Here is a 26,495-nt window from a genome sequence, read left to right as displayed (position 1 = left end):
CCACAGTTCCAGCACAAACAGGCCACTGGGCTGAAAAATCCAGTTTCTTGGTGCTTCTTCCACTATACAGAGGCAGCATGTCTGAATCCTATGAGATGTGGGATCCATTCTTAGTGCTAACATCCCTATAAGCAGGGACAGTATCTGTCTGGTTCACCACTTCACCCCACCCTCTAGGACAACGCTTGCCATTCTGGAAATGCCTGTTGAACACATGAACACTTCCCCATCACTTCACCTCTTCAGACTCATCACACTCCTCTAGAACATGAGGCAGGTAGCCCAGGTCATCCCTGAGGCCCACAGTTCTGGGACCCTGCCTAGCCAAGAGGGCAGCACCACCAAACCCACTCTTCACAACTGGGCCATCATCATCTAGCAAAAAAGGAAATGGGGGACTCAGACAATTCCCAACTCTCTCCTACCAATGTTATTTCCACTTATCGTTTGTTTATTAGCTGCAATAGTTAATTATTTTCAAATCCCAAGTACCTGCTTTCACTTGAATTGAGTTTATGTTATGACTTCTTGCTGTAGCTCAAACTGGCTGCGCTCCCAGTTTAGATTTCAAAGGAGAGCATGACTAATGCACTCCCTACAAAACCACTGGACTCCCGAACTCCTCCAATGCTCTCCTAATCATTAACCCCACCTCTCCCCAAGTTGTTAGATGAGGCAGGCCCCCAATGACATAGACATCCAGTCAGTCTGCCAGGGACAAAACATATGAAGATCATTTCCCAAACTGAAATGAGTGAGAATGAGGGTGAAGACTTCAGACTTACGGAGCAGCAACCTGCCTTCCAGCTGTTCCCACTGTACCAAAATATTTGGCCCCAATAATTAACGACGTAGTGTATCCCCCCCACTTTCAGAATTTAGAAGTTTTTAAAAAACATTATTTGGATATAATTTCAAACCTCCAGAAAAAACAGAAGAAGGGCATAAAGAACACCAAGGTATCACCTTTCCCCAGATTTACCTATTGTTAACATTTGACTCCATTTTCTGTATGTGTCTGAGCTTGCTTTTACATGCATATGCTCATGTTCTCTGTTCCATAAAGTTTTTCCTCCTGAACCATTTAATGGTAAGCTGCATTTATCATGGCCCCTTCACCGGAAGAAGAAATTCGGTTTTAAAACACAAGAACAGAAGGACGCCTGGAGTCGGGGGGAGCTCAGTTAGTTAGGTGTCTGCCTTTGGCTCAGGTGATGATCTCAAGGTCCTGGAATCAAGCCCCGTGTCAGGATCCCGGCTCAGGGGAATTCTGCTTCTCTCTCTCCTCCTGGCTCATGCTCACTCTTTGCTATCTCTCTCTCTCTCAAAAATAAATAAATAAATAAATAAATAAATAAATAAATAAATAAAATCTTTAAAAAAGGGAAAAAACCCACAACAGAAAAGTGGAATGTTGGGCAACATTTTTAAGTCCCCAGTAATAGAATTTCAAGGATGATAGCAGAGCAGCATAGGGAATTTGTTCAGGTTGAGGATTTCTATGACCCCTGGATGTGTAACCAATCTTATTCCTGGGGATTACCTTGATTCTAGCCAAAGAGCAAACACGCAAACACACCACACACACACACACACACAGACACACAGACACACACACACACACACCCCTCTATTTAATTTTAGAAGGAAAAAAAAAAGACCCTTGAGGCAAACCAGGTACGTTGACAACTGCCAGCCTCCATTTTTCTCATCAAAAAGCTGGGAGTAATTCAATAGGTCATGCTGTTCTGGTGAATAGAGAATTCTGCTCCATAAGGATAAAGCTAGAGACAGCCCACTTCCAGAAACATCCCTTCTGCCTTCAAGTTCATGAAAATGTTCCTTCTTCCTTGAATTAAAAACAACCACATAACTCCCTACACATGATAATGAACAGATGGGTCCCTGACTTTCTTGTTTTTGTGAACTTCAGAAGGCAAGAGGATGGGGAAGCGGAGACTGAGGACACCAGCTCGCTCCTTGATTTCTAAGGCCTGGATGGCAAGAATGAATTTGTAAGGGGGGAATGAGTGGCATCCACACACTGTATTATTAAACAGGCCACAAATAAATGACTTTTTCCTTTGGCAGTAAAGCCTTTTGCGTACTTGGTAATTACTAATAAACTTTTTAATATAAGACTAAATCCCCTAGAGATACATGGGTTTTTTTTGTTGAAATTACTTTCTTAAAATCCCTTCCTTGGAGCAACTATAAAATCAATAGTCTAAAATGGAACAATCTGCTTGGGTAAAGAATTTTTTTTTAAAAAATTAACACCCGCTCCAAAACACAAAAGCAGCAGAGACAGGGGTGGGGGGTGGGGGGTGTATCGAATATGTACATAGATCTCAGAGTCAACAGGACTCTCCATTGCCAAGGTAACTCCCCACAAAGTGAATCTGCAACATTTCCCTTGTACCAAACCCCCCTCCTTTTTTAAAGAGAACTGCACGTGTACAATACAGCACAAAGGCAGACTCAAAGTGAAAGGAACCGGAGAACAAGCAGGTTTACCTCCGGAGCCTCTCCGCAAAGAATTTTTAGAGTCTGAGAGTTTTATACAATACATGTGTAAACTTGCACTTCATCAGAAAACAGTCTGGCAAAGCGACAAGGAAAAGAAAGGTAAGAAGACAAAGCTCCCTGGGCTTGGCTCAGAGGGAAACAAAATAAAAGATCCCAGGATCTACCTTGCTTGGATGCCCTCCGCCGAATCTTCATTTTCGGGAAGGAAGGCCATGAGTAGTTAAAAGGGGAGTCGGAGTCAGAATCCATCTTTTTGTTTTGCTTCAATCGATAGATTCAACAGTGGAGACTCAGGAAGAACTCGGGGGCGTCCCCAGCCAGGAGGCGAGTCTCCCGAGTCTCCCGTGTGATGTCAAAGGAAGGAATGGGGCTGGGTGAAAAGCTCCCGCACACGGGGAGGGAGAGGCAATAAATGTTTTGCTTCCTTCAGGCGTCCAGGCATGTAGACGGAGAAGGAGGCTGTAAATATTAAAGCCAAACTAGGGAAGTAAAAAGAGAGAGAGAGAGGCAGCTGAGAGTCGCACTGGTACATCACAGTCCTGTTATTCAAAAGGTCACTGGGAGCACATGAATCATTAACTCCCCTCTTCTCCTGGCTGGAAATGGAAACGTAGAAGGAAGGTAACTGTGAATTCAAAGACAGCTGCCTGGCCTTCAAGAAAAGCCTCCAAATGCAGGCACATGCTTTGTTCTGGAGCTAGAGAATGGTCTCGGAAAAGCCATCCTGCACAGGGACATCAAGGCTGAGGGTTCCAAGTGGGGACAGCCAGAAACCTCAGGACACTGACAAGTAAAAGCCAGCATATTCAGGGTGGGGAGTTTTCCAGTGAAATCACTTCTTTTACAGGACTGACAGTACAGGCAACTTTTCGGATGCTAGGGTCGAAACAGCTTGTATAATTCCTTCCACAGTCTAGTCTCTCCATCCCTTTAAAGCTCAAGTAGTTGGAAGCTTTAAGTATTTCAGAGAATTATGCTCATTAAATACACAAGAAGTCATCTACTCCTTTTCAGCACAACTGGGGCATTTTGCTTCAATCGTCACCAAATCTGGCTGTCAATCGTAAGGATTTGGGTACCCGAGGAGCTTGGCTCTAAACCCGCAGTCCTTCTCAACAGAGCTAGTGACTAAATCACCACAAACCAAGAGTTCTTACTTGGACCCCAGTCCACATGAAGAACCCTCTGGTAATCAGCAGTCAGGAGAAGCCCATGGCCACCGCCCCCTGGAGTGGGCCACTCTTACTTCCCTGCTCTCCACAGGCACACGCAGAAGCTCAAGCACAGCAGCCAAGATCTCTGGCAGAAAAAAAGCACACCCCAGGTCTCAGAGCGGAGTCTCTCCTTAAGCATTTACTTAGTACTCTTGATAGCAGGAAACAGCGTGTCTTCTTTTGTGAGCTCACAGGACACCCAAATAAACTGAGACGGTGGAAACGATATGAGGGTCTGTACGACTCTGCAGATCCAAAGCCCAGCACTATGTGCCTTCATGAACATTCCTCTCTACTCCAGGGGTGCCTGGGGGCTCAGTTGATTAATCAAATGCCTTTGGCTCAGCCTGTGATCTCCAGGTCCTGGAATCTTCTGGCTCCCTGTTCAGTGGGAAGTCTGCTTCTCCCTCTCCCTGTCCCTCCTCCAGCTCATGTGCACACACACACAAACACATACACACACACACACTCTCTCTCTCTCAAATAGTTTTTAAAAGATTTTGTTTATTTATTTGACACAGAGAGAGAGAGAGGAGAGCACAAGCAGGGGGTGCGACAAAGGGAGATGGAAAAGCAGGTTTCCCGCTTAGCAAGAAGCTTGATATGGGGCTCGATCCCAGAACTCTGGGATCATGACCTGAGCCAAATGCAGATGCTTAACTGACTGAGCCATCCAGGTGCACCTCAAATAAATAATATCTTTAAGGGGCGCCTGGGTGGCTCAGTGGGTTAAGCCGCTGCCTTCAGCTCAGGTCATGATCTCAGGGTCTTGGGATCGAGTCCCACATCGGGCTCTCTGCTCAGCAGGGGGCCTGCTTCCCTTCCTCTCTCTGTGATCTCTTCCCTTCCTCTCTCCTACTGTGATCTCTCTCTGTCAAAATAAATAAATAAAAAATCTTTAAAAAAAAAAAAAAATAATATCTTTAAAAAAAAATTCTTCTTTACTGTTGACTTTATCCTGCCATGCTGTGTCAGAAAAGAGATGCATAATCTGCTCCCTGATAGCTAACCCTGCCTGGTTGGGTGGAGAGGGAGAGGTCCAGATAGAACTGGAGCAAGGGGAAAAACTACTTCATTTCAAATTCATCAAAATCAGAATGACATGAACCACTCCTGTGTTTTTATACGGTTTGCTACATAAATATAACATACAAATAACAAAACCCAACTACGAGACCGTTGTAAGCATGACAGCTAAGTCAAAATAAACATTAACATATGTTCTCCTTTGTGGCCTTTTATTTGAAAAATAATTACATATTTTTCTTAATTAGTTAAATACATTTTTAAGAATAAATTATTGTCCATCCTTTCATCAGGTAAGAGAGTTGTAGTGCATGTGGATCTTTATAGGAAAATAAAGTCTTGAAGATGAGTGTTTCCATTCATTCTCAGCTTTAGGGCTGAGGAAAGTACCAGGGGCACTGCATGCATGAAATGAATGAATAAACGATTTACACTTAAAAGTCTTAATCTATGGATGGAAGAGCTTTACAGGTCATCTGTAAATGTTATTTAATATCCTGACTGAAAATATGTATTTAAAAAAATTTTTTTAACTCAAGTATAGGTGACACACAATGTTACATTAGGTTCAGGGGTACAGAGTGATTCCACAACTCTGCACTCCGTGCTCAGGAGAGCCACCGCCTATCACCATATAATGCTATTACAGTCCCAGTGACAAGAGTCCCTACACTACAGAAAACATGTAGCTTCCCAAAGCAGAGTTCCTTCAGCTTTGCGTCAAGTGTTCAAAAATATGTTTGTATTTTATTCATCACAATAGTAACTTAATATGAAAAGATAGAAAAGCGAGACTCGTGAGTCAACAAAGCCCACTGTCCTCCAAGGTCCCAGGCAATACTGGGGCTATAGATAGATCCATGGACCCTCAGCTGCCTCAGAGAGGTCTGTAGACCAAAGAAAGTGAACCTCCACCTGTTTAGACAATCACCAAATTAAAATTTAAATGTTGGATCAGGAGATAATATTATCTTTCTCGTTTTTCATGTATGTTTAAGTTTTAGAGCCACTTAACCAGGATCAATCCCAGGTCAACAAACGATTAGGACTGCTCCTCTCTTGACCACGAGTGATAGATTGGAAGAAAGTCAGGACAAACCCAAGAGAAACATGAAAAAAATCTTTGTAAAACACATTTTCTAGTAGTTGGGCTGCTAAGTAGGTTCTTCTTTATCTAGTTCTCCCCCAAAGCACAGACCTTGTTGACCAATTATCTATCAATTGATCTTTGATATGGAAGTTACTCTGACAACAAAGAAGAACAATCAAAAATACATCTGAGAAGCTCGAGAAGATTCTCTATTCTTATTTAATTTATTTACCAATATTTTTAAAGAATAAATGATTGCCACTGACAGCAAGGTTAGCATTCAGTTAACACGTAATTTGGACAGCTCATTTTCTTGCTCACCAAAGACTCTCCCAAATGTGGGTCATTTATCCTCCTTGTTTTCTAGAGGAATTCACTTTTCTCCCCATTATACCAATATGATTGCACTTAAATTAATTCAAGATGTTATTCACATCTCATTCATATCCAATGGATTAATTTCTTTGCTTTTCCTGGCTGATTCCAACTGCAGTTGGCAGAATTCAAGGATATATTCCCAAGGCCACTTTCTCATCAGGATGTCCTACAACTACTACAATGCAAGAGTGTGAATGATTTCATCAGCCTTACTATACCTCCTTTAATTAGGAAATCCTTAGAAAATTACCTCCATAAGACTACAATCACCCAGGGCAGATGCTGTTGCCTTGAAGTTTCAGCTGTCAGGAACACCCACATGGAAGAGAAGCTTCCCTTGATTCTCCTCCTGTCATGACAACAGATCACCTAGCTTCCAACCTTGGTGAAATTAATCTTCCTTAGAAGGATATTTATATTTTTATTTTAATTACAGTATTTGTACAGTTTTTTTATCCTCCAGTGAGACCCAAAATGCCTTGAGTGCAAGAGCTGTGTCATACTCCTATTCTTACAGAGCCACAAGCTAAAAAGGAAAATTGTAGGGTTTTGGAGTCATACATATCTGGGCTTGGAGATCGGCTCTGTCACTTATTTACTTAGTGTCACTCATACTTTCTGATCCTCCACAGTCTCCTAGAAAATGGGGTCATAACATCCATACTATAAAGAGTTGTAAGGATCAAAAGAGGTTATAAAGGTAAAGAACTTAATGGCCAAGTTTTCATTAAGTTTCAGCTTAAATATTAAATAAAGATAAAGTTTTCCTTTCACTGTATTCTCTTGTGTATTATAGACACTGAAGTATCCCTATGTCAACCTCAAGAGTAATGGCTTCATTTTCTGAACTGAGACATGCAAGTGTGCAAAGAAGTTCCAAGATAATCATACCAAGACTGAAACAGGAGAAGGCTTTGTTTTCCTTCTGCGCTCCATTGTTTAACAACCACGCGTTTTAACACTGCCAGACACCATTAAAACACACAGGCAAGAGGAGATAAGACCCCTAAATGCCAGGACAAGCCTATCCTGGTTCACTTCAGCCAGCGCAGTGGCACCGTGGTGTAGCCTTGGGTAAAAATCAGAGATGGTCAGACTCTTCCTCAAAATCCTTTAGGAGGCACCATGTCAACTCCTGAAGTTCAATACAAGCAGTTCTTTGTTGGAGAACATTGTGACTTTCGTTATGAACCAAGTGAAATGCTTGGCTCTGACCGACAGGCCACACTTCATAGAAAATACGGATTTTTAAAAGCATAGCTCATATCCATGTGCTAGATGCACTCACTCTGAGAAGCACCAAGGGGACAACACATTCACATCTCCAATGTCACACCCACTCAAGGACATGGCATCACGCATACAGCCATCCCAAGGTTTAAATGATTATTTTTCTCCCTACCTCCCTATTCTCTCTTTTTTTTTAAACAGAGCCCAAGAAGTTGCTTTCACATAAAATGGACATGAATTGGGAACATGGGGCAAGCACTGTTGTCAAACTTGGGATTTTAGGATGCCACCATTTCCTAATGCCATCTTACTTTAACCATAAGAATACTTTTTATTGGGATGCCTGGGTGGCTCAGTTGGTTAAGTGACTGCCTTCAGCTTGGGTCATGATCCTGGAGTCCTGGGATCGAGTCCCACATCGGGCTTCCTGCTCAGCGGGGAGTCTGCTTCTCCCTCTGACCCTCCCACTTCCCATGCTCTTTCTCTCTTTCATTCTCTCTCTCTCAAATAAATAAAATCTTAAAAAAAAAGAATACTTTTTATTTCTTATCTATCTGTATTTCCTTGGTTTACTTTAATAAAAAAAACTTGCATGTATTTTCAGAGGTTTTTACATCACCCTACTACCTAAGGGGGAAAACTGGATGTACCCTAGATATCCATCAAGATGACATTACTTACATTACGACATACCCACATATAGTGTAAGAATATCCAAAACCCTAAGGACAGGAAAGTTGATTTTTTTTTTTTTTGAAGATTTTATTTATTTGACAGAGAGGAGAGATCACAAACAGGCAGAGAAGCAGGCAGAGAGAAAGGGGAAACAGGCTTCCTGCTGAGCAGAGAGCCTGATGCAGGGCTTGATCCCAGGAACTGGGATCATGACCTGGGATCAGAACCTGAGCTGAAGGCAGAGGCCCAACCCACTGAGCCACCCAGGCGCCCCAGGAAAGTCGATTTCTGAACAAAGCAACATATTTAAGAATTACATTGGCAAGGTTTCTGCCAGCTATCAGTTTCTATTCAGATGATACTTTTAAGGAAAAAAAAAAAGACTCTTGGTGTCTCTCTTTTTGTTTCAAACTTTGAAATCCTTGGCATAACCTCAAAGAAAAGAAGCAGGACAAACAGGCTAAATGTTTCTGAACAATGAATTAGGAGAAATTTTGACTCTATTATGGAGGCAGCTTGAATCCTGGGTGTGAGGGGTCTAGAAGTAGGAGAAGAAAGGAGATGAGCAATAAGGCTGCAAAGAGCAGGGGCAGAGGGACAGTCACGTGTCTTGTCATAGCCTCAGGAGAAAGAGATTCCTCAGGATGAGAAGTACCAGGGCAACTGGGGAGAGCAACATCTACATTTTAGGGTTTTTTTCTGCAAATGTTCCCATTCCCATTTTCCCAAACCTTCCCCAAAAGTATCTTACATGCCACAAACTTATTTTTGAACTTAATTTTTTAATCCATTTGAAAATTCACAGTTCAGCTTACTGATCTTTTTTTTTTTTTTTTTTTTAAACATATAATGTATTATTGGCTTCAGGGGGCCAGGTCTGTGAATCACCAGTCTTACACAATTCACAGCACTCACCATGGGCTTGTATATGGTCATTCACATGCATAAAAGTGAACCAGGAAATATAAAAGGAGCAAAAAACTTAGTCTTAACGTGAACTCAAATCTATCAATTCCAAAGTTCGGAGGCTAAAATTCCCACAAAATGTAATAGATAATCTCAATTTGAAATTAAGAGTGGCTGATCTTTTTTTTTTTTTTTTAAGATTTTTATTTATTTATTTGACAGAGAGAGAGAGCGAGCGATGATAAGTAGGCAGAGAGAGGGGAGAAGCAGGCTCCCCACCGAGCAGAGAGTCCGATGTGGGACTCAGTCCCAGGACCTGAGATCATGACCTGAGCTGAAGGCAGAGGCTTAACCCACTGAGCCACCCAGGGGCCCTAAGGGTGGCTGATCTTGTAATATATGCTACTAGAGTATCATTACTTCTAGGCCCTTTCAATGAACAGATTAAGGAAATAGCTCCACAAGTGCCCTGACCTATTTATATACACTTATCTACAAGTATTTCTATATGCAACCCCACATATCTATGTTAACTAATCATGTGTGCATACTAATGTGGCCAACTCTAATTCATCACCACACAGAACATTCTAGCCTCCTCCCCTTCGTTATCTACCAACTCCCACCCACTCCAACATAAGGATAATGTCTATAACCCATTTGCTTAAGTATTCATTTCCAGTGCACCTTTACAGTAGTATAAAAATTGTTAACCTGTATCCCTGTGAGAAACAACTTCCTCACCTAAAGGGCAGTGCTTATGCACATTAATTTGCCCTTATTCTTACAGACGCTATCTCATTTCCAAAGTTACTGAGGTCTGAAAATTTCACATCCTACAATGAGGAAACTCATCCATTTTTAGTAATTAGATTGTTTTGTCACATTCTGCCTCCATCAAAGGATCCTCCAACTTCATTTTTTTTAATTTGCACCCATTAAAGTTTACTTGGGTGCCATAAAGTTCCCTGAGTTTTGACAAATGCAGTGCCATGGAACTACCATTAGAGTATCATAAAGAATACTCTCACCTCTCTAAAACAAACACCACCACCAAAACCCACTATAATGGGAATGTGTGCAAATGACAAGGAAGCCAACTAGAAGAATTCCCCATTGCCAAAGCTAGACCACTTCTCAATAACAAATAGAGCAGTGTTAAATTACTATGCAAAGTGTCAAATACCCATGAATGCATAGTGACATAAATGACTGAAGAAACAGATGGGGAAGTCTAAGTCTCCCACACAGAAGAGTTTCCAGTTATTTATTTGCCCACAAGAAAGTATACAGAGGACACTCCACCCCTGAAGTGTGGCCTGCACATCTTTCCAAAGAGTATGCAAAGAGTAGTAGGGAAGAGTAACTTTACAGTGAAGAAAGCTGACCCTACCTCCACCACTAATCAAGGTCATCATTAACAGTTTGAAGTAATGTTGATGGCATAGACCATTGATAGGATGAAAATGGCATTCTACCTCTGTGGTCTTCCTCCCAAACCCATAACCCCAATATAATGATGGGGAACACATCAGAAAAATAGCATTGTGCAAAATATCTGACCAGTAGTCCTAAAACTGTCGAGATAATTAAAAACATGCAAAGTCTGAAAAATTCTCACTGCCAAGAGGAGCCTAAGGAAACATGGTAATATAATATGGTATCCTGGAGAAGATCCTAGGATACAAAATGGAAATTAGATAAATCTAAGGAAATCTAAATAAAGTATGGACTTTAGTCAATAATAATATATCAATACCGGTTAACTCATTTGAACAAAGTCACCATAGTGTATGTTAATAGGGGAAGATGGACATATGGGAATTCTCCAAAGTATCTTTATAATTTTTCTATAAAACTGAAATTTGTTCTAAAAATAAAACAAAAAAAATTGAAAGGATGAGGCAAAAAGTACAGAATCTATGTTCCCTCGATGGATGTTTGTGGAATTCATACTAAAAGACTGCATCACTTTATTATATACACAGAATTCAAGTTATGTATAAAAGTCCACTTTCTTTTGCCTAAGGTATTATGTGAAGTAACTGTGTAGCTCTGACAAAGCTAATTAGACATTAAAAGATGTGCTGAGACAAATTTTAATTTTTCACAAACAAATAGTATCTCTTGTAGTTAATAGGTTCCCAGGAGGCAACCCCGGTGAGAGGCTCCCATGTGACCCAGAGGGTAGGAATGTCTACCTCAGTGAGATCACAGAAATCTTATTGGCAGATAAATCTCAAGAGCATGGATGAAACCCAGCTAGCTCACTCAGTCTTCTACTTAAGTTCTAGATAATGTTAGCTTTACTTTGTGATTTTTTTGTTATTTTGATTATTATAAAGAACCATATTTAGTACTGGATCTCCTGTTCAATTTGCGATGGTACCACTTCTCTATACATTAGCTCACACACATCCTTCCACAAAATCTCATACTATGAAGAATAAATTCCATTTGGCTTTCTTGCTCATGGCTGAAGTAAGGGGCCATATTTCTTAACAATGTCTTCTCAATTAGCCACTCTAAAAGTTAAACCAACTTGTCCAAATAAATTGTTAGCTTTCATGCCCGGGAACAAAAGCTCTAACTTAACTGCCCTGAAGTCCCTTCCAAGAGATTAACCACCAGTACTCAAAAAAGAGCAACCCTAAACTCACATAAGCACACTTACACACTGCTACCAAGCCCTGAACCCAGTGATTCTTCTGTGAGAGCAATGCCTTCATTAAATATCTAGACACACTGGTATACTCAAGGATTTCAGCACAAGAAAAGGGGAAGAATCTGTGGCTGGAATTTTAAATTTCTATGTAAAAATTTTAAATACTCTTTTCTAGAACATATGTCCTATTTTTCATTTGTTTCATGTTTTATAAATTAGTAGTTTCCTTATTATTTTATTTTTGTCTGAATTTTATAACATAATTATTTGACTTAAACATCAAAATAGAATCTTTTGGGATGGAGCCTATGTGATTTACTCATTCACTAAGCTAGTTTATTTGGACTTGAGGATCTCAGTTTGGAGAATCAAAATTTAGAATTCATATATAATGAGGAAAAGATGGTTTCTTTAACAAATTATGTTGGGAAAACTGGACAGCCACATGCAAAGAATGAAACTGAACACTTTCTTCCATCACATACAAAAACAAACTCAAAGTGGGTTAAAGACCTCAATCTGAGACCTGAAGCCACAAAAATCCTTGAAAAGAACACAGGCAGTTATCTCTCTGACATCAGACATAGCAACATTTTTCTAGTTATGTCTCTTGAGGCAAGGGGAAAAAAAACAAACTATTGGGACTATATAAAAAAAAATTTCTGCACAGTGAAGGAAACCTCAACAAAACTGAAAGGCAACTTATGGAATTAGAGAAGATATTTGTAAACGACATTTCCAATAAAGGGTTAGTATCTATAGGATATAACTGAACACCCAAAAACAACCCAATTAAAAAATGAGCAGAAGACATGAACAGACATTTCTCCAAAGAAGAGTTACATATGACCAAGAGACACATGAAAAGGTCCTCAGTATCATTCATCATCAGGGAAATGCAAATCAGAACCACAGTGAGATACCACCTCACACCCACTGGAATGGCTAAAATCAAAAACACAAGAAACAGCAAATGTTGGTGAGGTTGTGGAGAAAAAGGAACCCTTGTTCACTGTTGGTGGGAATCCAACCTGGTGCAGCCACTCTGGAAAGGTATGCTTGTTCCTCAAAAAATTAAAACTCAAACTACACTACAGCTGAGCAATCACCCTGGTATTTACTTCTAAATACAAAAATACTAATTCAAAGGAATACACGCATCCTGATGTTTACAGTAGCATTATCTACATGGCCAAAACATGGAAGCAGTCCAAATGGCCACTGACTGATGAATGGATCAAGAAGATGTAGTATGCAAACACAATGGATTATTATCCAGCCATAAAAAAGAATGAAATTTTGGAGCACCTGGGTGGCTCAGTGGGTTAGAGCCTCTGCCTTCAGCTCAGGTCATGGTCTCAGGGTCCTGGGATCGAGTCCTGTGTCAGGCTCTCTGCTCAGAGGGGAGCCTGCTTCCTCCTCTCTCTCTGCCTTCCTCTCTGCCTACCTGTGATCTCTGTCAAATAAATAAATAAAAATCTTAAAAAACAAAAAAAGAATGAAATGTTGCCATTTGCAACAACATGGATGGAGCTAAAGAGTGTGATGCTAAACAAAGCAAGTCAGAGAAAGACAAATACTGTATGATCTCATTCATACGTGGGATCTAAGAAACGAAACAAACAAGCAAAAAACAAAACAAAACAAACAACCAAAGGAAAAAAGAAAGAAACCAAGAAAGACTCTTAATTATAGGGAACTGTTAGTTGCTGGAGGGGAGGTGGGTAGAGGGATGGGTGAAATAGGGGATGGGGATTAAAGAGTACACTTACCACGAAGAAAAAATAAAGTGGAAAAAAAAACCCAAAAATTTAAAATTCAGAGAAAAAAACTGCCATCCCCCCACCCCAGTTACATTTCAGAAATTAAACTTGGGGGCGCCTGGGTGGCTCAGTGGGTTAAAGCCTCTGCCTTAGGCTCAGGTCATGATCCCAGGGTCCTGGGATGGAGCCCCACATGGGGCTCACTGCTCTGGGGGGAGCCTGCTTCCCCCACCTCTCTCTGCCTGCCTCTCTGCCTACGTGTGATCTCTATCAAATAAATAAAATCTTAAATAAATAAATAAATTGATTAATTAATATAAAGAACAATGCTTTATTCACCTTGCACAAGAAGAATATGTCCAAACAATGAAGCCACAAATAGAATAGGCAGAACACTGATGGTAAAAGACCCAGAGTTTGTAACACTCAGCAGAATTCCAGTAAGTCAGTAATTTCTTCTACCAAAAACAATGTTTAAAACCTCAGCAAGTATAGTAAGGAAATTTCATGGAAGTCAGCAGAAGGAATACGAGTCCCAAATGACTTTGAATTCCCCATGGTCTTGGGATGTTTCTCCATTCCTAGCACCAGCCCCTTTATTTCAAAATCAAATCACTGATAAGCTTGGGCTTGTGGTAAAGAAATGAAAACTGCCCCCCCCCCAAGGAATCCATAGAAGATTCTGTAGCCTAGGGGAGAAAGATTTGCCAAAAATCAGACTTCAAAACTTCTTTTTCAGATGGTTGAGAGCACTGCTAAGTTCCCTTCTCCCTGACACTTTTTAAATATTCCTTCCTGTTTCATTTAACATTCTTGAAATCTCAACATAGATACACATGTGTTATTAAATAACAGCCAACAGAGGGCCCACTTCTACTGACATGGGTCCTAGATTTTTTTTTTTTTTTAAGATTTTATGCATTTATTTGTCAGAGAGAGAGCGAGCGAGCCCAAGCAGAGGAAAAGGAAGGCAGAGGGAGAAGCAGGCACCTTGTAGGACTTGATCCCAGGACCCTGGGATCATGACCTGAGCTGAAGGCAGATGCTTAACTGACTGAGCCACCCAGGGGTCCCACGGATGCTAGATCTTAAGATTCCCTACTGTTTGGAATCATCTCAAAACTCTTCCCACAAACAACTTAAAAGCGCTGCTTTATATGCCTGTATAACCTAAAGCATTAATTTCATTTCTAAACTTTTAGTTAATATAAGAGAAAAAAGACTAACCCGATTAGCCCTATTTATTTGGTGGTTTACACCAAACCAACAGGACTGACTACAGAGTCTCCATGTATCTTACCACTGAAATTCATGGGCTTAGACCTCTCCCAGATAGATCCACAAACAGGGATCCCAAAAAAGGAGTTTGGACTCCACCAAACATTCTGTTCTAGGGGGCTGATCCTCTGGATCTTCCAACGATTTCCTTCCAGTTTCTGTTTACTGACAAACATTTTTTCCTAAGCTTCCTATGCAGCACTTTTGTTTCTCCTTCTGGGTCTTTTCTGTAGTCCTGAAAGTCTGTGTGAAGCAATCTGAAATCTTCCACTTCCAACTGATCACTTCTGTCTATTTCTGCTTCCTTCTCTTCATGATTGTTCCAGATCATTTTTTGGATATCAGGTCAGGTTTCTTTCCCCACCAACTTCGGTTCATCTGTCTCCTTGTCACCCACACCTCCCAGGCCCCAACACCTACTAACGAAAGATTAAAATATTTTCTTTTTCTCATGTTACATATAAGTAACCAACAGTAATAGCAACGAAGGGACCCAAAGTATTAAAGAATAATTGGGGTTTGAACCTCCGCATATACTGAAAATTGGGTCAGTCTATAAAATCAAACAATACATATTATAAAAAGAAGAGATTTTCTTCTCACTGATAAATACTTAATGACAAAATCTAAGACATTTTCCCCTTCTTCGTAGAAAAGTAAGCCGTATCTTCTGTAGAAAAATATAGAGAATCAGTTTAAGCTACCTACTAAAACAGAACTTACTTATGGCATATAATGCTAAATGAATAAAGCAGGACACAAAATTCTATTGCTTACATTATCACAACAATGTAAAAAAATAGATGCATCCAAAAATACACAAAGTTTAACAGGAGCTTCTTTGGGCAGGCAAACTATAGGAGTGTTTTCTCTTTTCCTATGGTTTCTAAAATTCCCAGTCTTATTACTGTGAGCATTTATTGCTTCCACAACATAAAAAGATTATTTTTTCCGTAAGTCTTATTTTGGTAAAATATTCTATATAAAATCTTCTCTGGCCCACTCTCTGCCAGCCAAACCTAGGGTAGTAGATTCAGCCATGCTTCCTGTGCAGAGCTGCAAGGTACTGGGTCTTCCCAAGCACAGAACCAGGATGCCAGCCAATTCCATCACCACCCCCCCTCATGTCTCTACCTCCCTCCTATCTTGCCGCTTGAGAAAAGTTAAAACATGCTCACATGGTTCTTGTTTTAACCAATCTGCTTCACCAATCCTTCATTTTTTTCCATCCAAATAGTCACACAATGTACGGCTACAGGTAGGTAAGTTTCAAGCCACCTTTTTTTGTCCAATGCAGGAAGTGGTGAATAAATTATTGCAGGAAAATCAGCATCAGTAGTGTCACCAAATCTGGTCTGACACACATAACTTCACTCACACTCTGGAGTATCACTTGCTAAGATAGCACGAGGGTCACCTTCCAGGAGCTTCTGTAATTCACCTGCCACAATGGCACTCTTGTTTCCCAGTCCTCAAGGACAAACTTCACTTTTAATTGAAGTCTTCATTTCTAACGAGGCACACAGTTCTACTTTTTCAAATTCAACGCTTTCAAATTAGAGTTTACAAGACAGCAACTGTATCAAGCCATTTGCCACTTGGCTGACCCAATGATGGTTTTATGTATCTTCATTTACGGGTGGGATTCCAAGAAGGCAGCTGAAGCTCACCATCCCTCCATATTCCTACACCTGCCCCCTTGGTCCTGCTTGATGTCCACTCCCCTTCTCCTTGGCACAGCATTTGTAGGGGCCCACTACTGAGCTTCTATTTTTTAATCCTATTTAGTCCTGCAGACTTGAGCCAAATGGACCCTTTCTTCCTTCTTCATTTCTCTACTGACCCATCTCATCTATGTTTTCTAAATTCATATCCTCCAAATGCTTGGCCCTCTTTCTCCATTCTACATGCCTACAATGTCAAGGAAGCACACAATGAGAAGTTCTGGTCAGCAGCCTCATAGTACCCGTACTGGATCGCAGGCCTTCAACTCATATTCTCCCCTTTGAGGCTCTTCCAGCATCCACAGAGAGCAGAGCCATCACTCCTGCATTTCCCCTTACTACTCGCTGAGGTGGTTTAGAGGCACTGGCTTGAATGAGCTTACTAGCTGTTATCCACCCAAGACATCATCTCTGCAATCAACAGTTCTTTTCAGTGTGTGAACTAATGGCCAGTAGGATTTTTAATGCTCTGGTGGTTAACCATACAAAGGGAACTTCCAGGGTAATAAACTAAAGTTATAAGTTAATTCCTCAGCCACACTAATCACACATCACACACACACAGTAGACATACGTGGCTACCGGCTACCATTTTGAATAGTACAGATATAAAAAATGTTCTACTGGAACAGCACTGATGTTGTTTATGAGAGCATGCTAAACCAACATCATACCATTCTGAATAATACAAGTCAGCAAAGAAATTAACCTCAACCCCACATTTATCAGCATGTCCTTGGAGACTGAGTGGAATGTACACACACATAAAATATCACAGCAGTTTAGAAGTGGCCTTGTGGAAAAGCTGTTTCCATTTCCAGAATCCAGCGTATCATCCAACTACTGCTCATTGCCTCCTGTCTTGTTCTGTCCCAGAAGGTTCTTTTAAAATCGATTACCATTTTCTTAGCATAAAGTCAGGTAACTTTTTTCAAACCAAAAAGATTAAATAAAGAAAAAAGCCAATGTTAGCTTTTTTCTTTTTCTTTTTCCCTTTCAAGAAATAATCATTCGTGGCCCTTTTCATAACTTGCTGGGGATTAAAGTCACAGGAGTTTGTCTCAAATCATATATTATGGTCCTCCTCAGACACAATGATGCTACTAACAAAACACAAGGTTTCGGGCAGGCTACTACACTCTCCTTACCACGGGCCTTCCTGCCCAGTAAATGTACCAGTTTGAGAATGGAGTTTTTAACAGTGAAAATTAAAATTGTCCTATGTAATACTTGTAACAGCCAACACTTCTCCCCCACCGCCAGCAATTTGTCTCGGTAAACATTCTTCAAAGCTAACATTCCTCAGGGCACGATGCAATCTGTAGATGAGACATCCTGTATGCGTGAGCAACAGCTCTGCTCCTGGATTTAATGGCCTACTAGAGTCATTCAAACGGAGGTGTTTGCTTTCATTGCTCCTTCCTCTTCCCCTCTTCTGGAAGTACATTATTCCCCTTACCTTATATAGCAGATGGTAAAAGTGTGCAAATCGCCTGGTGGAGTCTAAGTTTCTATTTCAATTTCAGTATTAGTACCTTGTTTTAAGGAGGTTGGGCAAACACCACTGGCTTGGAGCCAAGCTACCAGCCATACAGTCAATGGACGCTGATGGTGGTGCTTCCTCCTCACCCTGCTTTATTCTTCATGATCCACGCCCTGCCATGTTGTCACTGCTCTGCCTGTGCCTGCCAAATGTGCCAAAGACACTCCACTGGCCTCCAGTGAGACCTGTGTGCCACGAACTTCTCAGACCCAGCACCACCCCCACTATTAAACTCACCCTGGGGATTATCTTGTTCTTCCCCCTTTTACATCAGCCTGAGCACTCCTCCACCACCACGATACAACCACTCCACTCACTTCCACTCAGCCCCAGAGGTCTGCACAGACCACCCACGGGCCCACAAGAGACATCAGCTGATGGCCCAGTTTATGTGCCTCCAGCCTCCAACTGCTTCCTCAGGCTTGAACTCAAAGGGAAACTATGCAGTCCAGGTTAGCCCCCGAGAACTAGCAAGTGGCCAAGGAGCTCTGGGGATATGTCCTCAGGAGATGTGACCTAGAATGTGTGGGCAGATGAGAACGTCCAGTCCTGGGGAAAAATCACCGTCACCCTGCCAAGGGTTCTCCTGGTGCCCCAACCCACACGCAGTGACAACATCTGGTACTTCCTCAGTGTCATCTGCTCAGCTCCAAGGGCGCCCCCAACTGGGCATCAAAATGGGATAGCAGTAAGCCTGGGGTTTCAGGAGGAAGGGAGTTAGGAGTCTCAGGTCCACCACCTGCTGTCTGCCAGGGGCCTCGGTCACTTCACCAGAAAATGAAACTGGTACCTACCTCAGAAAAGTTACGAGGTAACTAACACAAGACTAGTCCCAAGACAGAGTCCAGCTCAGAGGTCAACTGGTCAGGCAAAGCCTTTATTGCTTTGTCTCGACGTGTTTTTCAAAGGATTGTAAGTGAATCCTCAACCCTTGAACTCAGAGTATTTTACCTGCTGCTGCAACAAAAATGTATCTGTGTTGGTTTCAAAAACTAGACAAAGCTCCCAGGAAGGAAGGTTTTATTTTAAAATTTCTTTTCTTCCAGTCCTCTTTATACCCAGGACTGGCATACTCTGAGGAGTACAGGGGAAAGTGCTCTTTTGGAACATACCCAAATCTAGACGGTCCCGGTCTCCGTGCTCATTTGGTTGAACCACCAGGTTTTCCATGTGCTGGAAGAGATGAAGTCAGGCAGGGTTTTAACAGAATTTACTTATGGGCCCCAATTCTGTTGATTTTTATCAACTCATGAAAAGCCACCTCAGAAAATATCAATGAAGACATGTCACATGTCTCGCCACACATCAACAAAACTAGTCTTGTACTTAATTCGTATTATTCAAGAGCTACGAAAGGGAAGGACCTGCCCCACAAGGAAGCCCTCCCGAGGTCCTTCTTCCCAGAGGCTGTCTCCTGGGCATACTCCTGCAGCCACACTGCTGGCAAACATCTGGAGCTATGCATCTTTAAAGAAAAACTTGTTTTGGAAAAGGTGTATAACGATCTTGCATATATACAAGTGCAACCCAGAAAGACATCCAGCTTGGGTCATAAAGAACAGAGACCGAAAATTCAAGTTATTCTGAAACTAATGATGTATTTTATGGTGACTTTAAAAAAAAAATACATTTAAAAAAATTTTTTTTTAAATAAATAAATAAATAAATAAATAAAAATTTCAAGTTATTCTGAACGTGACATAGTTTACCCTGCTGGAGGTTTGTTTTTGATTTTTTTGTTGGGGAGGGGAAGTAGATTTTTTTTTCTTACCACTAGATCTTCACTTCTACAGCAGCTCTGGGGGAAAGTTCCAAAAAGAAAGAGGGGCAGAGAATCTTTACCTTTACATTCTCCTTTTCAGGTGATGATCTGCTGGTTGCCAAATTCTTAATCTCTGCAAAAGGAATGATCCTCATCAGGATCTGATAGGAGCTTTCATTAAAAAAAAAAAAAAAAAAAAAGGAAAGAAAACCCAAAAAGTAAACAACAATTATTCATGAATTGCTGTCTTTGAGGAGCTAGCCTAGATTAGGCTTCTTAAAAATCAACTCTCCACAGAATATGTGACAGCCCAACTGCCACACTCTGGTAATATTTGTGTGGACTGGGAGGTAAACAAGCCCAGGACCTCTTGCAGGAAATCCTGAGGGGAAAAAAAATCATTAAATCAACAAATGCCCCTGATTCAAAAGGAAGGCTGCTCACAGAATAAAGGCTCTTCAAAATAGCAGAGATTTTAAGAACATGACTGGTACCTACCTGAGGATATCCCACATGTCTAGTTCCTCAAATACCACAGATTTCATGTTTCAAAAGGGCATCATTCATTCCAGATGAGGTCTGGCCTTTCCTCGGACATCCCTGTAAGTCCGCAACACCAGCACAACCCTTTGGCTCCCACCGCAGAGACTGTTGGGCTGAGCACTGACAGGCCCCAAGCACACTGGGTACCCTTCTTCTGAATAAAGGCTTTCCTGGAAATATTAGTGGTCAGGATGTTCCAGGCTAAACCGGAAGGCTCATTTAAGGGGTATTTTTCTCCGGGTCTGGACTGGTTCTTTTCCCACCGAGTTGCCCATTAATAAGAGCCACTGTTGTTGATATTTAACCACCAAAAGCAGGTTTTGGGTTGGGGAAAATAAGCACTGGACACTCCTAGCAAGGGAAGATAGCTAAGAAACCTTACCAACAAGTGTATGAATATACACTACATGGGCCCAAGGCCTCCTCTGGAGCCCTCAGCTGCCCTGCCTAGTGCCAGTTCTGGGGAATATCCCCTAGTTTACCTAGATAGGTCCCCACTCCACTTTGCCAGTCAATTAACTGAAGTTCAGACCTCCCGGTAGATTTATTCAAGCTCCTCTTATTGCCAGGCACAAAGCTAGGAGGTTCACTCAAGTTTTTACTTAGAAAAAGTGTAAAGTACTTCCCTGACAGGTCATAGTAAGGCAAGGACAGAGCAGACGTGTCAACTTTCTCACTGTCCTGATGGGTTTTTTTTCCTTTAAATGTGCATAACACAGCCATCAAAAGAAATGAAATCTTGCCATTTGCCACAACATGGATGGAACTAGAGGGTATTATGCTGAGCGAAATAAGTCAATAGGAGAAAGACAATTATCATATCATCTCCCTGATATGAGGGATTTGAGAGGCAACGTGGGGGGTTGGGAGGCAGGGAAGGAAAAAATGAAACCAGATGGGATCCGGAGGGAGACAAACTATAAGTGACTCTTAATCTCACAAAACAAACTGAGGGTTGCCAGGGGAGGAGGGTGTGGAGATGGTGGTTGGGTTATGACACTGGGGAGGGTATGTGCTATGGTAAGTGCTGTGAAGTGTGTAAGCCTGACGATTCACAGAACTGTATCCCTGGGGCTAATAATACATTATATGTTATAAAAAAATAAAAATTAAAAAAAATAAAATGTGCATAACAGAACCTGGGCATTTACCAACAAATAATGAGGTATTTATTCTCCACAGTTTACTGCTATTGAATCTATAATCCTTATTAGCTCCTTAGTTCAAAATGAAACAATAATAGCTTCAATTTCACATGGTCCTGTCAACTGATGTCAGCAGGGATTAAGGACCTGCGGACACCCAGCCTGGGCAGCTTCTGCTCTCTGGCGCCCCCATCTACCTATAAATGCACATCCCACACAAGGCCTCCAGGTGGCAGCAGAGGAGCGTTTGCAGAACAACGCGGCCCGCACTGGGAATGCCAAAATGAACCAGCTTCACCCTTCCAAAGACTGCTCCTCAGGTGCCAAAATACAAAACCTTAATATAAAGCTTTCTGCCCATCGCACAGATGCAGACACTGATGGGGAGCCCCTGTAGAACATACAAGGGATTTTGTTTTGAACACACATACCCAAACCCTAAAAAGTTGGCTAGGTGGGGAAAAGAACGCCAAGATGGTGAAGAAAGGGAGGTAACGAGAGCCCAAGTTTCCACAGAAACTTCAACCTCAGCAGCAAGAGAGTCGCACACATTTTTATTTCACGACTGTAAAATACCCCTTTAAAAAAGCTGTTTCAGGCCACATGCTCTTGAATTTAGGATTCTGCATTTCTAAAGAATTATGTACCTAGAGCATTGATGAAAAGGAACAGCACATTTTGCTCGATTGTGCTAATGCAGAAGGCTACAGCAGCTGAGAAAACCCGGCTTGCAGTAACAGAAGCAGTGTCACCACGGCCCAGCTTCCTGCCCCTCTCAAAATATCACTGTTTGCACACTGTCAGCCTACAGTTTTCCGTATCATCTACTGCATTTTTATTTTATTTCAGGTATAATCTAATTAAAGGCAACTTTGCCACAAACTATATCAGAGAAGGCAAGTGTTTATAAAATTTGTACTTCATCACTTCAAAAATAGCTTTCCAAGCTATTAAACCTTTATGCGAACATTATTAAAAATATTCATGACAGTGTATAGATTCGGAGTAATAAAGTATCTTTAATTAATCTGGGACAGCAAACAAGTACATCCTAGAGCTTTTAAAGAACTGGGCACTCATTTGACCGGAGTTTAATCAAATTGCTCTCGGAGAGTTTCTGCTAAATGACTAGGATCCTTTTACACTCACTCCACTGCAACACCAATCAAATCACTCATTGCTATAGCAACCTCCGGGCAGAGATAATGATATCAGTAACTTCAAACTCTTCTGTTTTAAAGGCCTATTAATCTTGCCTGCATGGCCCACCCAGGATTATCCCTTCTAAATCCGATTTACCAAACTTAATAGACTTGTTTTCTTATTGCCAAACTATAATGGAACAATAAATAATCTCTAATATTCACTATAGTTCACTATAATATTCACTATAGTTCACTAGTGACACTGCACCAGCAAACAGGGTTTTCAAACAATAGGGGTAAGTAGCTCTGAGATTACTACCAGGGTTTTGTTAAGAAACAGATTAGCCTAATAGATCTCAACTCTGTGTTAAGTCTTACCGTCCCCTTTTTGAAAAATGGGACCACAGAGGCTACACTTAGGCAAAGCAAAAGCTCACACTGAAAATACAGGATGGTTGGTATTCTCCTTAACTACCCTTTGCTATGTCATCTGACTCCTCGTAGGAAGGAGGCAAAAAAAAAAAAAAGAATCATGATCAGAGCCAGCCAGACAACTACTCCTGCTTCATTCCTGGTTCAGGTTCAACTGTGCACAATCAAGTTCCCAAGAGGGTTAGATTGGCAGGGCATCATCAAAAGTAGAACTGAAAAACGAGGGTCCTGCTCTCAGCTCACGCTGCTTCCTCCACAAAGGCCCAAAGGGACTGAGAGCAGTGCAGAGTCTGTGAATGGATCCTTTTCTCTCAGCAGATTGAGTTCTGGGAAGGCTGGGTCCAAATTGATTTTGGCCCAACCCTTGAATCCCCAGTGCCAAGCGAGTGCCTAGCATAGTAAAGGCACTGAATAAATGCTTCTCTCCTCCACCTCAATCTGGTGACCCAAAAGAGCTGATGAGATGTAGGGAATCATTAGGCAAGCTCTAGGTCAGGACAGGGAAGGGAAAGTTGTTCGCTTTTTTGAAATACTAATTGAAACACTTTGAATACCAGCACTGTTTATCACAACTTCTGAACTGCCAGACTGAGCAGACAGATGAATGCTTTTCCCTTAGCTGCCTCCCACCCCTCCAGCTAATGCTCCAAACCACCCTTTCCTTTCCAATTAGGCACTGGTGTTTCCCTTCTAACAACTTCAGTTTATGACTTCAGGATTTTATCCTACTATGTATCTACTATTCACAAATCCCAGAGAACTAAAATGGCAAAGAGGACAAATTTTAAGAAACTCTCCTACTCTTTCACTCAGAGACTATTTTAACCCTGGGCCCTTTTGTTTCAGTATCCTGATTTCTCCATTTTTTCCTAAAAGTGGGAATACGGTAAAAACTATCTTTTGGGGGCACCTGGGTGACTCAGTGGGTTAAGCCTCTGCCTTCGGCTCAGGTCATGATCTCAGGTCATGATCCATCCCAGGATTGAGCCCCACATCGGGCTCTCTGCTCAGCAGGGAGCCTGCTTCCCTTCCTATCTCTCTGCCTGCCTCTCTGCCTACTTGTGATCTCTTTCTCTCTCTCTCTCTCTGTCAAATAAATATTAATTAATTAATTAATTAAATAAAACAAAACAAAACAAAAAACTATCTTTTGGAATCCCCAGTATAAATATGGACTGGGAGAAAGGATAAGGCGATTATCTGTAGAAATATCAGCATAAGCCTCATCAGTCTGTACGCCCCAACAGTCCATTCAAAGTGAAAAAGCGTTGCTGGGTCCCTGCTGAGCCACAGGATCAGCCAGGGAGAGGACATCAAGGTAGAGAAGAAATTTCTGCCCTAAAGCAACTCCCAATGGGTTATTTAAATGTAATTTTCATACTTGCACTCTACATCCTTTCAAAAAGAATTTGACATCTTGTTTTAACTTTTTTTTTTTTTTTAAGATTTTTATTTATTTGACAGAGAGAGATCACAAGTAGGCAGAGAGGCAGGCAGAGAGAGAAGAGGAAGCAGGCTCGCTGCCAAGCAGAGAGCCCGATGCAGGACTCGATCCCAGGACCCTGAGATCATGACCTGAGCCAAAGGCAGAGCCTTAACCTACCCAGGTGCCTCGTTTTAAGAACTTTTTAAATTTAAATTACTTGTGGCACTTGTTTTGAGCCACAAAAAATAATTAAGAAAGGAAAAAAAGGGGTGCCTGGGTGGCTCAGTGGGTTAAGCCACTGCCTTCGGCTCAGGTCATAATCTCAGGGTCCTGGGATCGAGTCCCACATCAGGCTCTCTGCTCAGCGGGGAGCCTGTTCCCTCTCTCTCTCTGCCTGCCTCTCCGTCTACTTGTGATTTCTGTCAAATAAATAAATAAAATCTTTAAAAAAAAAAAAAAAGAAAGGAAAAAAAAATAAAACCACTGTTAATGTTTTAGAATATACTTCTTCTCTACATGCATATTTTTTTAACAGCTTTAAGGTATAATGTACTAATGACCCATTTAAAGTGTACAATTCAATTATTTTTGACATTCAGAATTTTGCAATCATTACCACAATGTGAGAACATCTACATTACCCCCAATAAGAAACCCTGTACCCGTTAACACCTACTACCCCTTTCTCCCCAGCTGCCCCCAACCCACCCCAAAGGCAACCACCAACCTTCATTCTTTTTTTTTTTTTAAGGATCTTATTTATTTCTTTGACAGTGAGAGAGATCACAAGTAGGCAGAGAGGCAGACAGAGAGAGGGGGAAAGCAGGCTTCCTACTGAGCAGAGAGCCTGATGCGAAGCTTGATCCCAGGACCCTGGGATCATGACCTGAGCAGAAGGCATAGACTTAACCCACTGAGTCACCCAGGCACCCCAACCAACCTTCATTCTTAATGAAGTCTTCAGTCTTAGTGGATTTGTCTGTGCTGGATATTTCCTATAAATGGCATCGCACCACATGCGGTCTTTTGTATCGGGATTCTCTCACAGAACGTAATATTTTTACGATTCGTCCATGTTATCATCCATCAGTAGTTCATTCCTTTTCATTGCCAAATGCCAGTCCACTGTATGGACGGACCACATTTTGTAGATCCACTCCCGACAGACATATAGGTTGCTCCCGCTTTTTGACAGTTAGAATAATACTACTACGAACATTTGCATACAGGTTATTATGGAGAAGGAGGTTTTCATTCTATCTAGGAGTATCATTACTGGGTCATATGGTAACTATGCGTATTATGTTTTTATAATATTGCTTGGGGTTTGTTTTGTTGACATCTCCAGTGTGCATTCGCCCACTCCCCTTAAAATCTCCAACAGTGAAGAACTTACGGGGCAGAAAAAAAAGATGCTCAGCCCAAAAATTTGGTTGCAACTACCACCTAAGCAAAAGCTCTAAATCATGCCATCTCACACTGAGGTCATGAGGTAATTTCCCTGATTTACTCAACTGCTTAAATAAATGAGGCAAATCATACTGGAAAGACACAAACAACATTCAGTTTTATTTCGTGGATACTTTTCTGTCCCTCTGACCTCCCACTTAGATTCTATTTAAACTCAGGAAATAAACTCTTTAGCTATATTTTCAACTTAAGCTTATTTCAATTGTATTAGACTCCTGATACAATCAGGCTCCATTAATGCTAGTCCTTGCCTCTAGCCTGCTGATGTGACCCAGCTACAACCAGTATCCATCTGAACAGAGTTTGTTACATCTGGATGAGTTCTGAAGAAGCTGAGATTCCTTCCAGCTCAAGCTAAGATTCTCCTGATAAGTGGGGGGAGGCAAGGAGAAGAATTTATCTTCATGTGTGAGAAAACACCAGTATTGCAAGAACAAACAAAAGGAGCATCATATCAACTTGATATCCTATTTTTATCCTTGGCCCTTTGATGATGAAACTCCCTCTCTTCTGTGGGTAGGAGGAGAAAGTAGATTGGCAAAGTCAGCATT

The 26,495-nt window shown here is 41.4% G+C and overlaps 1 protein-coding gene across 8 annotated transcripts in view; it reads right to left on the bottom strand.

The window, feature by feature from the left end:
- The window catches only part of ARHGEF28 (Rho guanine nucleotide exchange factor 28), a 317,878-nt gene that overhangs the window by 119,566 nt on the left and 171,817 nt on the right, over window positions 1–26,495 (bottom strand). For 6 of the 8 annotated variants that reach the window (XM_059418064.1, XM_059418061.1, XM_059418063.1 and 3 more), the window contains 2 exons: window positions 19,864–19,916; window positions 19,134–19,194 (listed from right to left, as the gene is read on the bottom strand). The exons of 1 other annotated variant lie outside the window; for it this stretch is intronic. In XM_059418064.1, the coding sequence (XP_059274047.1) occupies window positions 19,134–19,194; window positions 19,864–19,916 (114 nt within the window). Of the gene's footprint in view, window positions 1–2,693; window positions 2,962–19,133; window positions 19,195–19,863; window positions 19,917–26,495 lie in introns of those variants that run through there. One more of the 8 variants, XM_059418067.1, reaches the window with a different exon arrangement.

This window comes from Mustela nigripes, chromosome 12 (genome assembly GCF_022355385.1).
Source record: "Mustela nigripes isolate SB6536 chromosome 12, MUSNIG.SB6536, whole genome shotgun sequence".
Lineage (NCBI taxonomy): Eukaryota > Metazoa > Chordata > Mammalia > Carnivora > Mustelidae > Mustela > Mustela nigripes.
This window is presented reverse-complemented; position numbering and strand designations above follow the sequence as displayed.